Raw genomic sequence first — 14690 nt, 5'->3', positions numbered from 1 at the left:
TAACTCAATTAAAAAAATGTTTTTGTAAGAGACAGTCACTACATTTAGTTCTGTTTTGATGGTCTGTGACCATGTTTTGGCTTTCCAGGTGGCTCATGTGGCTAAGAAGCCACCTGCCGATTCAGGAGATGCAAGAGATATGGACCTGACCCTGGGTTGGGAAGATACCCTGGAGTAAAAAATGGCAACCCACTCCAGTGTTCTTAGCTGAAAAGTCCCATGGACAGAGGAGCCTGGTGGGCTACAGTCCATGGAGTCGCAAAGACTCAGACATGACTGAACACGTACACACATGCCCCGTGCTTTAGCATGAGAGTCCCTTGATGCAGATCAGAATCTAGTCAACCCTTCACCAGTACCTCTGTCCCCTTAACACTCCACTTCCTGCTCTGGCATTTTCCTTCCTCAAGAGGAAAGCTCGTGACCTCTTACATTATTTCCTTTCCCTGCCATGGTACTCAGCTCTCCCAGCAAACAGAACTCCTTGAAGATGTGGATGAGGAGGACACCTTCCCCTTTATCCTCTTCCATCCCTTCGTGCAAGGCTGGATGCAGGTGTGATGCTCGTTAAATGCTTTTGTCGCTTGAATTAACAGCAGAGGTTTTAAGCCCCCATCTTCTGGTTGGCATACAGTTGGACCTGGGAGTTCCCCCAAACTGGAGTCTCTCAGGTCATGTCCAGAATGTGAGAGGTTGAGTAGTGTAAGAGGAATGGGAAGGAGGAGGGTTGAGTGTGGTCTCCGAGTTAACAGCCCCTACTTCTTGGGATCCTTGATGATCAAATGAATTCATGTCCACAGACATAAGTAATAAACAATCTGTAATAAGAATAGGAAAGAGGTTTTTTTTTTTGAGCCAAACTGAGGACTATAGCAAGGAAGATGTTGTCCCTGTAGCTCTGAGAAACTTCTCTGCTGAAGGGTAGTGTCCAGCATCATCTTACACCTCATCCAAACAAAGAACTCACAACATGATGGGGTGCATTTCTTCAAGGTTTCAAAAGAGAGAGACTTGGTACAGAGACAGTGAGACAGCAGTTCCCTGGTGTCCGGGAAGGGAACCTTATCTCAGAGGGAGTGTTAACATGGACGCCATGAGAAGGGAGTTGCTCATTCTTATCTTCAAGACAGACGTTCTTTACCTCAATAGTTAAAGCAGATGAGCTGTGAGGGTCAGACAGGCTGTCTTAGTTCACACACAGTTCAGGCTTAGCCATGGATAAGCCAGAATGACTTCCCTATTCCTCAATATGTGTTCATCTTCTCCATCACAAGCAGATAAAAATCTTAGAACTTTGTGATCCAGCAATTCTACCTCTGAGAATACACCCCAAAGAATTGAGAGCATACCCTGGAAGAGACATATTTGTAAACTTCTGTTGCAGCACTATTCACAATAACTAAAACATGAAAGCAAGCCAAATGCCCATTGACCAAGAAATGTATAAGCCAAATGTGGTATATACCCATAAGAGATTATTCTTCAGTGTTAAAAAGAAAGGGAATTCTAACATATGCTATGACCGAGAATAACCTAGTGGATATTCTACTAAGTGATATAAACCTGATGGGAAAAGACACATGTTACATCATTCCACTTAAATGAGGTACATAGGGTGGTCAGACTCATAGAGAAAGAAAGTAGAATGGTGAATGTCAGCAACTGGGAAAGGAGAAGGGGGAATTGTTGATGGGTACAGAGTTGAAGTTTTGCAAGATGAAAAAATTCCTGGAGTCTGGATGTACAAAATTTGAAAGCATTTAACACAGCTGAACTGGAAACCTAAAGATGGCTATAATGATCAATTTTATGTTATGGGTATTTTACCACACACACACACACACACACACAAACCTCTTAGAACCTCCCCCTGCGGGTAACCACAGAGAAGCCAGGGCTGATAGCAACACTGCAGATGCTCCCTGCCCACTCAGCTCCATCTCCACCCCAAGAACCCAGGGATGAGGACCGTCTTCTGTGCTCAAGACTCCCCACTTCGGTTCTTGGAGATGTCTCAGCTCCAGCCACGCACGGCTTAACCTCAGCCTCCCTGACTGACCCAGGTCTCCAGGCTCTGCTCCAAGGATCCAGTAAGTCTTGGGTCACCCTCTTCTGTAGGAGACTGGGCGCTGAGTTCACATCCTCCCACAGAGACCTCTGCAATCCCAGAGTGCAGGGGGTCAGCCCAGCTCCAGCCTGAGGGTGGAGAGACCCATTTTCTAGATGAAAGTGTCTGCCCTGTGTGTGTGTGTGTGTGTGCATGTGTGTATGTGTGTGTAAGGAAAGGTAGGGGAGATGGATCGGTGCTCTGAGGCTCTAAGACAATTTTTACTCATGTTCAAATAATATTAGAGATTAATTACTCAAAGAGTCAGATATGACTGAGCGACTAGGCACACAACACAGCCACAACCCTTGTATAGGGCTTATGATGCGGACCACTGATTTCAGTCTCCTGCATACTGCTGGCCCTTTGAATCTACGGGTTTTTGTTCTGTTGACTTTGGGGCAACTGTAAGGAACTTGAACATCCACAGATTTTGGTAAATGTGGAGATGAAGGCATGGTGACATATTCAGTCATTTTGAAGTTTGCTGCACCCAGTAACTGTGTGAAGCTGGTTGTTATTTATCATGGGCAGCAATTTTTTAAAAGGATGGTAAAATACATATAATGTACATTTGACCAACTTAATATGTATGGAGTTGAATAATGTTAAGTATATCTGCATTTTTATGTAGCCAGTTTCTAAAACAGTTTAACACTGTTCCTTCATTTAACAATGACTTCCTAATTTGCCTTCACCCCAGGCCCTGGCCAACCACATTCTGCATTTGTCTCCATGGCTTTAACTCCTCCTTTGACTTCACAGAAATGAAATCGCACAGTATTTGTATATGGGTGAGTGGCTTATGTCGCTTAGCATAATGTCCTCAAGGGTCCTCCATGTTGTTGCATGAGTCAGGAATTCCTGCCTTTTAAAGGCTGAATAATATTCCACTGTATGCATAGACCACAATTGTGTTTATCCATTCCTTCATGGATGAATATTTGGGTTGCTTCCAACTTTTATCTACTGTGAATAATGCTGCTATAAACATGGTGCAAATATGTTTTTGAGACTCTATTTTCCATTTTTGGGGGATGTACACCCAGATGTGGAATTAATGGATCACATGGTAAATCCATCATTAGTGTTTTGAGGAACGATCATACTTTATCCATAGCAACTGCACCATTTTGCATTCCTGCTAAGAGTTCCCAAGGGTTCACTAGTAGCATTTAACAAAGAAGAAAACAGAGGTCCAGAGAAATAAACGACTTGTTCAGAGGTACAGTGGTAGTGGAGAAGCCAAGGTTCTAATCATAGTTTCCTGGATTTTTGAATACTTGCTCTCAATCAACATGTTACATTGGACTTTTGAATATTGTTAGGCAGAGACCCCCTCACAATAACTGGTGGTCACTGGGTCAGCCTAGTCCTGCAGAGCAGTATACTGAGGAGACATTTCAAGCCCCAAAGGAGCAGCAAAAGAGTCCTGTCATTCTGATTCAGAATGAAGGCTAGTCCCCCCTTCTCTCTAGGCACTTGGGAGTTGTAGGGAAAGAGCAAATTAGCCAAGATGGCACAGTCAGTCTCTCTCACCCCAAACCCTCTCGTCCTTGCCCCATGTTTTCTAAATAATGATTATGTAACAGTAGAGATTACTTATAGCACTGTACATGCCTGTCACGAGATACTCAATTGGCCACCAGTGGCTTTTGTTCTGTAAGTATATATATAAGCTCCGCCTGGAAAGCCCTGGAGGTGGGGTTGTGTTACGGCTGCGTTATGTCCACATCAGGGCTGCGTTACATGATGTTATGGCTGCTGCATCAGCCAGGAGAGAGTAAACATGTCCGCAGTTCCACCGGCTCCTTGAGTCTCCTTCCAGCTATCCTGCTCCTGCCTTGCTTACCCTGGGTTCAGCAGAGTGTGCACAGTGAGACACAGTGAGACAGCTGGTGCTGTGAGCAGGTTCAGCAAGACAGGAGGCCACACCTGGGCTACATCTCCTACAAATTCTGTCTCCTTCTGCCCAGACTTAGAGTTCTAATTTCTTTTCACACTGCAGGCAGTGAGGTATAAAGCTACCAGGTTTCAGCATCCTTGACAAAGCAATGTATGGAGTCTGAGATCTCTGATTACTCAGAGAGTCATGGCACACTTATAAAGGAAGGGAGGGAAAAATTAGAATAATAAATTTTCCCCAGTTCTGTAGAAGAAAAGAGGATAATGAGTGGTGCAAAGCTTGTGCAAAGTCAGACAAGCTAATACAGAGCAGAGCTGGATTTGAACCAGCTGATCTGGTTGATTTCAATTCAGAAACAAGCGTTCTTATCCACTTGTGCAAGTGTGCATTGTCATCCTAAGTCACTTCAGTCACGTCCGACTCTGCCACCCCATGGACTGTAGCCCTCCAGTCTCCCCTGTCCAATTCTCTGTGTGTGCATGTGTGTGTTAATCACTCAGTCGTGTCCAACTCTTTGTGACTCCATGGACAGTACCTCTCCAGGCTCCTCTGTCAATGGGATTCTCCAAGTAAGAATACTGGAGTGGGTTTCCATTCCCTCCTCCAGGGGATCTTCCCGACCCAGGGATTGAACCCGGGTCTCCTGCATTGCAGGCAGATTCTTGACCATCTGAGCCACCAGAGGAGCCCACTCTGTCCATTGAACTCATACCAATTAAGCATCTACTGTGTACCTGGCACTGTGTTAGAGGCTTTTGCTTCTGTAGGGGTGGAAAACTTTTCTTTCTAGGTTTCTTGGCTGGTGTAAATAACTAAATTGACATAAGAGAGATTAATACATTTACAGGAGCCCCTTAAAAAACTCTGAGGCTCAAATGCACTCAGGCATTTAAGGCTTATATGCTCCCCTGGGCTAAGGAGAAGCGGGTAGGGATCTGGGGCTTCAAGGAGGAGGAAGACAACCCACAGGAGGATGGGAAGAGCAAGTGCCTGATGAATAAATGTTTGCTCCTCCAGGCGGGTATGTTTTCCTGAAATTAGAAGTTCTCTCTGGTGATAGCTCTCTTCCTGGCATAGGCAGTATAATCTACATTATTTTGAGCAGTTAAAGGAGAGGCAAGGAGCTTATCCTGAGTCTGCTGGGTCTTAATCATCTTTAGCTCAAAACAGTACACACGCCAAAAGGGCACATTTAGGGGAGATAAAAAAACCACTCCCCCTCAGTTCTATTCAAGCAACACTTCCAGTAATTTTGAAATATATTAAATGCCTGATTTGTGTTTGGAAAACCTAAGCACAGAGATGAGAACTTGCTCATTCTGTCCTTGTACTACCTGCCCCTCATCACTCCATTGCTCCGTGGAACTGGACTCCCAGGGCCAACGGTGGATGGACATTCTTGACGGCTTTGTATGTTGTTTTCTCAGCAGATCGTAACCTCCTCAACTCCGTCTAGGATGCTGCGTCAGTATGTTCGCCAGTTTCGTCAGGGGCTGGTCCGGAAGTGGCCACTGGAGCCCCGGGAGGAGTCTGAGAGTCGCAGAGCTCCTCTGAGCACCCTCGACCTGGTGATCTTGGGTGTGTGCAGAACTCCGGGGGCTGGCGTGTACGTCCTGATTGGTGTCATAACCCTGCTCATCGCTGGACCAGCGATCGTCATCTGCTTTTTGGTGGTCACCCTGTCTTCTGTGTTGTCTGGACTCTGCTATGCCGAATTTTGGTCCTATGTAAACGCTCCGGTTCTGCCTATCTTTACAGTATCGTCGCCATGGGAAAACTGTGCGCCTTCCTCATTGGCTGGAACGTCTTACTGTATTTAGTGGCTGGTGAGATGATGGGGAGGGGGATGAGGTGGGGCTTAAGATCAGGAAACTAGGAGGGTAACTGGGGTCTTCACTCATTCATAAACACTTTGTTATGGAGCTTGTAGAAGGACGTTCCAGAAAGCCCCACAGCTTCACTGTGCTGAGCTAGCCTGTTTTCTTTAAACATGGGCCGAGAACCCAGAGGAAAGGGCACTGTCAGGGGTGAGTGAGAAGGAGGCAGTTCCCACAGTCTCCTCCCCTCACTGTATGGAAGTCTCTGCTCAGCTGTTGCCTTCATGGGATTTTCCTTTACCACTTGATTTAATTTCAGTCCTCATCTCTCAGCCCTCCTGGTCCCACTTCCAAGAAAAGTGTTCTTTTCTTGCATAACTTTGATCTCTTCCTAACATTAAATAGTTGACCTATTTTTTGAATCATCTATTCTTCTCTCCCCAATCCCATGAAAAGAAACTATTTGAGAGTGAGTATTTTGTCTGTTCCCCCCCTAAATACATCCCAGGGTGCATTGTAGGGGGTTAATTGTTGTCCATTAATCTCCCTTCTTCTGCCACTGCAGCCGCTTCCTGCGTGACCAGGGCTTGGAGTTATGCCTTTGACAGCCTCATTGGGAACCACATCTCTAAGGCGCTAGAGAGAACTTTCTCTCCACACATGCCCTCTTTCCTGGCCCCGTACCCAGACTTCATTGCCCTGGGCCTGATGACTGGTGAGAAGGGGTCAGACATAGGATGGGAAGAGTAGGGTTTGGAGGGGGAACTGGTGTTGGAAAGTTGTGGGGTGGCAGAAGGTAGAATTAGGATAGAAGGATAGGATAGAAGGATAGGAAAGAAGGATCAGGGTTATAAGTAAGGGCGCCAAGGCACATAGACCATTGCTTTCCCACCCTGGCACCCTTGACACTTGGTGATGCTTCATCTTTTGATGTTGAGGGCTGTCCTGAACTTCACACTGTAGGGTTTTTTTTTTTAATATAATCATAGTCAAATGTTGAGTTGCATCCCCAGCCTTACTCCCTAGATACTGGTGCTAAATTGTGATCATCAGAATGTCTCCAGACATCGTCAAACGTCCCTTGAGTGACAAAATCACCCCAGCTCAGAATCATTTATTTAGAGTGACAAATTTCTTCCTCTGTGTTGAGACCAGATTTTTTTTTAAATTGAGAGGCTATTCTCATAGCATAAAACTGATTTATTGTCTTTCCCAGTTTTATTGAGATATAATTGACCTACAACATTGTATATGTGCAATGTAGGTGTACAGAGGGATGATTTGACAGAGGTGTGTTGTGAGATGACTGGCACAGGAAGAAATTAGCCATCTTAAAGTGCTTGCGTCTGTGTGGGTGCTCCATCACTTCAGTTATGTGTGACTCCTTGCGACCCCAGGGAGCCCATCAGGTTCCTCTGTCCATGGGCTTCTCCAGGCAAGAATACTGGAGTGGGTTGTCATGCCCTCCTCCAGGGGATCTTCCCAATCCAGGGATTGAACCTGCTTCTTCTTCTCCTGTATTGCAGGCAGATTCTTTACTGCTGAGTCACCAGGGAAAGCCCTTAAAGTGTAGAGTCCAGAGGGACTTAGTACCTTCACAGTGTGGCAACCATCATCTCTATCTAGTTCCAAACTTGTTCATCTCCCTAAAAGGAAACCCTGTACCCATCGAATGGTCACTATCCACCCATCCACCCCACCCCCACCCCCCTCAAGCCCTGGCAACCACTGGCCTGCTTTCTGTGTCTATGGATTTGATTACCTTGGATGTCTCATATTCCATCTTTCCCACAGGACTACTGGTTCTGGGAGCTCGTGTGACAACCCTGATTATCAAAGTGTCCACAGGCTTGAACCTTTTTGTTCCAATCTTCATGATCCTCTCTGGCTTCATTAAGGGAGACCTGCACAACCAGCAGCTCACAGAACAGGACTACAAGTCGAATACATCTGGATCCAGCAGCACCTTTAGGTCAGGAGGGTCCTCTTGGTAATACATGGATGGTGTTGGTGCAGAGCTGGGAACATGGTGGGGACTAAAGATATCTGGGCTGGTGGATCCAGGTGATGGGGGTCCTGGAGCCCAGGACTTGTGATATGAAGGGAGGAGCCCAGTAGAGAGAGCTGAACACACCTCACCCATGTTCTTCCTCTTTCTTTCTTTCACCATAGGTTGGGCCCTCTGGGTTCTGGAGGGTTTGTGCCCTTTGGCTTTGAAGGGATTGTCCAAGGAGCAGCTATACTTTTCACCTCTTATTTTGGTGTTCATGGCATGGTCACTGCAGGTAAGATGGACATTGTATGTCCCATCAGGGGTGTGGGCTCTGGCTGGGCTGCCCCTGGGCAGGGGTTGGTAGATGGTAAGACCCTGGTGCTGGGAAAGATTGAGGGCATAGGAGGAGGGGACCACAGAGGACGAGATGGTTGGATGACTTCACCGACTCAATGGACATGAGTTTGAGGAAACTCAGGGAGCTAGTGAAGGACAGGGAAGCCTGGCACGCTGCAGTCCACGAGGCTGCAAAGAGTCATACATGAACAACAAAAACCTGCGTTTGGACTTGCAAGAGGAAAGGGGATTTTCTGCTTTCATTCCAGTATCTTTCCTGACCCAGTACTCCCTCCTGTCCTGCAGGGAAGGAAGCCCCAAATCCTCAGAGTTCCATCTCCTTGAGCTTGCTGGTCTCCATCTTCATCGGCTTTCTGGCGTACTCTGGAGTCTCCGCGGCACTCACCCTCATGGTGCCCTACTACCGGATTTACCCGTACAGCCCCTTGCCGCAGGCCTTCCTCCAGGTCAGATGGGGCCCGGCTGGATATGTCGTGGCTCTTGTCTTACTGTGTACTCTTTTATACAGGTCAGTGTCCTGGTTTTCTCCCCGTCTATGGTCAGATGCTCAGGTATCCCAGCGCTTGGGATTGAGAGACAAGATGAAGGATACCATGTAGACTAGGAACCATTTAGACTAGGAACCATGTAGACAGGAACCATGTTGACTAGGAACCATGTAGACCCGAACCATGTCGGAACTGATGGTGCCCTGGAACCAGGGACTGAGGGTGCCCTGGTCTCTCCTGCTTCTGCACACCCTCTCACGTTTTCCATTTTGTCTTCCAGCTTCCTATGTGCCATGCTCTCCATGTTTCAATTGACCTGCGCAATGGCAGCTGATGGGCTCCTTTTCCAAGCTCTTGCCCAGATCCACACCCGTACTGGCACCCCCATCACGGCCATCTTGGCTTCTGGAACTCTTACAGGTAAATAAAGGAAGCTTTTTCTTTACTTTTTAAAAAAAATAATTCTATGTATTTATTTTTAATGATTGATGATTGCTTTACAAAACTGGTTTGATATCTGTCATACATCAACATGAACCAGCCATAAGCATACCTATGAACCTTCCCTCCTGAGTCTCCCTCCCACCTTTCACCCCTCTAGGTTATTACAGAGCCCCATTTTGAGTTCCCTGAGTCATACAGAAAATTTCCACTGGCTGTCAAATTTGCATACGTTAGTGTATAGGCTTCCATGCTACCCTCCATTCATTTCACCCTCTCCTTCTCTCCTATCCTGTCCATCAGTCTGTTTTCCATGTCTGCATCTCCATGGCTGCCCTGTGAACAGGTTCATCAGTACCATCTTTCTAGACTCCATATATATGCATTAATATATGATGTTTGTTCTTCTCTTTTTGACTTACTTCGCTCTGAATAATAGGCTCTAGGTTCATCCTTCTCATTAGAACTGACTCAAATGTGTTCCTTTTTATGACTGAATAGTATTCCATTGTATATGTATATTCCACAGCTTCTTTATCCATTCATCCATCAGTGGATCATTCTTTCTTTGACCAATTTCTTTAACATGAATGTTTCCAGGGACTTTTCACTCCCTCCCCCCACCCTCATTTTAGGGCTCACGGCATCACTCCTCAGGATCCTCGATCTGGTGAAACTCATGTCAGCCGGGATCCTGCCTGCTTACACTCTTGTGGCTGTTTCCATACTTGTCCTCAGGTGAGACCCACTAACCTTGGCTCAGAGCCTTGGACTTTTGGGGTTGATGGGGAGGTGATCCTCTTCTGCCTTCTATATGTCTCATTAGACTTAAGGGAAGAAAGAGGTAGATTATACTATCTGATGTTAGGGTAGGGGCTGCTGTGAATACTGCCCTGATATCTCTCCTTCAGGTACCAACCAGACCAGATTTTAAGCAAGACGGAGAAAACTGAAGAGGGAAATGAGATTTCTGATCATGAAGCAAGTCTTTCAGAACCTGTACCTGAAGCAGGACCCTTAAGGATTCTAAAGAGTCTGTGGTTCCCTACCAGCACCACCCCCAACCAGATATCTGGGCAGATTGTCTATGGATGTGCCTCTCTGCTTGGTGAGCAGTGGGATTTCTCTTCCATCATACTGTGAAATTGACAAGATAGGTTGGGATTCTGTGTCTTTGGAAGTTAAGGGGTCTTGGAGATATGATGGCCCTTCCTGAGGTGGGCAGCCTGGGGAGGGGTGTGACCCAAGGTCCTGACATCTTTGTCTTCTGGATCCGGCCTGTTCTCCTCCACCTTGACCCTTGCAGTTTTCCTGCTGAGCATCCTGAGCCTGATCTTGGCCCAGTGGCCCAGACGTGTGTTCTCTGGAGACCCCGTGCTCACAACAGTGGCTGTGCTGCTGCTGCTGCCCATCACTGGGGTCACAGTCATCATCTGGAGGCAGCCCCAGAACCCCACTTAATCTTACATTCAGGGTAGGTGACCTTTTGTGTCCAAAGTGTCCACCTTGACTGAATGAAGCCTGGGTGATTGAGCTTTAAACTTCTTTGTTGGACCTGGAAATAAAGAGAGTTGCTAAAACCAATAAACTCTTCCTGGATCCACACTCACTGCTTTACAGACCCAGTCTGGGCAGGCACTGAACACACAGCCTGAATAAGCCTGGAGTCTTCCTACAACCATGGGGCAGGTTCTCCCTTTCAGATATCTGGGGTATGTTCAGGAATGAACTGACTCTGCCCACAGGTCCCTGCTCTGCCTGTCCTCCCACTGGTGAGCATCTTTGTGAACATTTACTTGATGATGCAGATAACTTTTGGGACCTGGATCTTATTTGGCATCTGGATGGCGATTGGTAAGAGGCTTTTTAGCGTGAAGAGTCCTCTTGAGTGACCAAATCCAATCCTCTTCCTAGAAGCCCTCCCCAAAACTGTCAGATGCCATAACAGGAAGCCTACTGGGCATTTGTAGCTGAAGAGAGCACTTACTTTTCCTTTTCGTTGTCTCATTTTCCTACTAGGATCTGTCATATACTTAGGATATGAGATCCGACACAGCCTGGCAGGGAACAAACATCAACAGCCATCAGCCTCCACCACCCAGACTCCGGATTAAAACATCCCCAGTGCTGAATCTGCCTAACCCAAGAAAATTGATGCTGTGTGAAATCCCTCCAAACTCTGGAGGTATCTTCTGGTTTAAGGAGCACTTTGAGCCTCTGTGGAGTGTGAACGTGGGATGCATTTACAGCTCTGTATTTATTGCCAGTGGATGTTGTATATTTTTAAAGCAAACTTTTAAAAAAGCATAATAGACATACTTAAAAGTGCATGCTTCCTAAGTGTGCAGCAAAATGAATTTTCACAACAAAATTACTACAGTGTAGCCAGTAACCAGAGGAAGAAATAAAATATTAACCAGACATGTGAGAAACAACTTCTTGTGCCTCTTTCCAGCAGGAACACAGAGACTGCCATTTAGGAAGGAAACATAGGTAACTATGTATTTTGTTAAGACTTACACTTTAAACATTAGGACACAAACAGACCGGAAGTAAATGTGCAAATAGTCACACAAGGAAGTCACGGTAGCTGTATTACTATTCAAGCAGACTCTGAGAAAAAGAGAAATAATACAGATAAAGTGGATTATTTTACCATAAAATGAGAAATGATTATATTTCTCTTTTCTCCTAGCTTTACTGAGACAGTGTAACATTGTGTAAATGGTTGTTTTTTGTTAGCTTTCTATCTCAGACTCTTAGAGTAACACAGTTGAGCTGATGAAGAAACATTCTTAATTAAAAAAAACAACCAAACCAAAACTCCTGCATTGCCAGAGGTAGGGAAATGGAATCATAGGTAATTGCTGATTGATAAATGGTTACTGATGGAAGTAACTAAAAGGTAAGAAGTTAAAAGTATAACTAAAATATAATTTTTAGTGTAAGGAAAAGTTAGTAAATTTTAGTGTAATGGAAAAAAAGAGTGCAACCAAAGTGTAACTAAAAGGTAAGAAGTTATCTTGGAGAGACAAGACAAAAAGATGTTGCTATAGAACAAAATGCTCAAAATTGAGATTATGGACGTTCAAGAAGCTGGTAAGAATGAAATAGAGGATTGTTTGTGGGAATGAACAACTGAAGTAGAGTGAAGGGAGGATGGATGTCAAGAAAACAAATACAAGTTATTAGATGAATCTAAGAATAAATGGAGGAGGATGAATAGAATTTGGAGAATCACTACCTTTCAAGTGCTAATGAAATTACAGGCTTAGGATGCAATTAATGGAGACTGAACCTTTAATTTTAAAACTTTGATAGAACAGGCTGACAGCACCTGATTATCATTCTTCCTTATTGACGTGGGATAACCAGATCTCACATTATACGCAATGTGCTGTAAGAGGCAATACACAACACTGCCCATAAAGTAGTCCTGAAGAAAATCTGAATCAGAATTAATCACATCTTCAGATTAACTATGAGCTCATAGCAGACACAGGGACTTCACATTTCAACTGAAAATTTCATCAGCCAGGGACTTCTCTGGAGACTGTGGGTAGGGATGGGAGGGGGACGGGGTGATGAGGAGACAGGTTCCATCCCTGGTTGGGTAACCCACATGCCAAAGGAAGTTCAGTTCAGTTCAGTCGCTCAGTCGTGTCCAACTCATTGCGACCCCATGAATCACAGCATGCCATGCCTCCCTGTCCATCACCAACTCCCGGAGTTCACTCAAACTCAAGACCATTGAGTCAGTGATGCCATCCAGCCATCTCATCCTCTGTCGTCCCCTTCTCCTCCTGCCCCCAATCCCTCCCAGCATCAGAGTCTCTTCCAATGAGTCAACTCTTCTCATGAGGTGGCCAAAGTACTGGAGTTTCAGCTTTAGCATCATTCCTTCCAAAGAACACCCAGGACTGATTTCCTTCAGAATGGACTGGTTGGATCTCCTTGCAGTCCAAGGGACTCTCAAGAGTCTTCTCCAACACCACAGTTCCAAAGCATCAGTTCTTCAGCACTCAGCTTTCTTCACAGTCCAACTCTCACATCCATACATGACAACTGGGAAAATCATAGCCTTGACTAGATGGACCTTTGTTGGAAAAGTAATTAAAGTCTCTGCTTTTTAATATGCTATCTAGGTTGGTCATAACTTTCCTTCCAAGGAGTAAATGTCTTTTAATTTCATGGCTGCAGTCACCATCTGCAGTGATTTTGGAGCCCGCCAAAAATAAAGTCTGACACTGTTTCCACTGTTTCTCCATCTATTTCCCATGAAGTGATGGGACCAGATGCCATGATCTTAGTTTTCTGAATGTTGAGCTTTAAGCCAACTTTTTCACTCTCCTCTTTCACTTTCATCAAGAGGTTTTTTAGTTCCTCTTCACTTTATGTCATAAGGGTGGTGTCGTCTGTGTATCTGAGGTTATTGATATTTCTCCTGGCAATCTTGATTCCAGCTTGTGCTTCTTCCAGCCCAGTGTTTCTCATAATGTACTCTGCATATAAGTTAAATAAGCAGGGTAACAATATACAGCCTTGACGTACTCCTTTTCCTGTTTGGAACCAGTCTGTTGTTCCTTGAGTTATTGTTGGTCAAGAAGCAAGTGGCCAAACCAGCGATCAGTTACAAAACTAACTGCTGAGCTAGAGTAGTGAATGGCTCAATGCAATCAACAGGCCTTCGAGTTTATATTCCCAGGATGAATCCTCTATCTTCATGCACAATGATGAAACATGGAAATTTATAGGTAGGATGGTCTAATGCTGGAGCCTGAGTGAATGCAGATGTTAAAGCATTGACAGCCTTTTCTCCTTCTGACATTCATTCAGTTGGGTCTAGTTGGGTAGAAGTTAGCAATGCATAGAGAAGGTGGGCAATGCAGGAACATCTAGGCACTTAATTCTCTCAATGTCTAGTTTGACGTAAAAATCCCCTGGATTATCGGGAACTGAGAAAGTCAGGGTTCCCTTAATTGTTTCAGAATCAGTCAACAATATTCCTTGGATACAAAATGACCTAAATATTTCACTGTTTTCACAATTTTGAACTGTTGTGTTGGAGAAACCCTTGATAGTCCCTTGAACTGCAAGGAGATCATTCCAGTCCATCCTAAAGGAAATCAGTACTAAATATTCACTGGAAGGACTGATGCTAAAGCTACAACACTGTGGCTACCTGATGAAAAGAACTGACTCATTGGAAAAGACCCTGACGCTGGGAAAGGTGGAAGGTAGGAGGAGAAGGGGACGACAGAGGATGAGATGGTTGGATGGCATCACTGATTTGATGAACATGAGCTTGAGCAAGTTCCGGGGATTGGTGATGGACAGGGAAGCCTAGCATGCTGCAAACCACGGGGTTGTAAAGAGTCAGACACGAATAAGCAACTGAATTGTAGTATTTCACAACTGGTGAGCAGAATTGCAATTTCTCCTCAGAGGCATTATGCCCCCTAGAGGCTAATTGCTGTGACATTTGGACAGTGTCTAAACTCTTGACAACACCTTAAACCACTTTATTGCACACTGTGTAATTGGATTTTTGAAAAAAAATATTTTAAAGTATTATGAGTCA

The 14690-nt window shown here is 45.1% G+C and overlaps 1 protein-coding gene across 1 annotated transcript in view; it reads left to right on the top strand.

Moving 5' to 3' along the window:
* Positions 1 to 5470: 5470 nt before the first annotated feature.
* LOC120871974 (cationic amino acid transporter 3-like) overlaps positions 5471 to 14690 on the top strand; it is a 44841-nt gene continuing 35621 nt past the window's right edge. Inside the window, 11 exon segments of the mRNA XM_040252074.1 lie at positions 5471 to 5741; positions 5744 to 5839; positions 6396 to 6545; positions 7625 to 7802; positions 8003 to 8115; positions 8466 to 8688; positions 8949 to 9088; positions 9745 to 9847; positions 10021 to 10217; positions 10416 to 10606; positions 10855 to 10963. Of these exon segments, the coding sequence (XP_040108008.1) occupies positions 5471 to 5741; positions 5744 to 5839; positions 6396 to 6545; positions 7625 to 7802; positions 8003 to 8115; positions 8466 to 8688; positions 8949 to 9088; positions 9745 to 9847; positions 10021 to 10217; positions 10416 to 10606; positions 10855 to 10963 (1771 nt within the window).

The sequence above is a fragment of the Oryx dammah genome, unplaced genomic scaffold (assembly GCF_014754425.2).
Source record: "Oryx dammah isolate SB20612 unplaced genomic scaffold, SCBI_Odam_1.1 HiC_scaffold_13, whole genome shotgun sequence".
In the NCBI taxonomy this organism is placed as follows: Eukaryota; Metazoa; Chordata; class Mammalia; order Artiodactyla; family Bovidae; genus Oryx; species Oryx dammah.
Note: the sequence above shows the minus strand (reverse complement) of the source record. Positions and strands in the feature narration are given on the sequence as shown.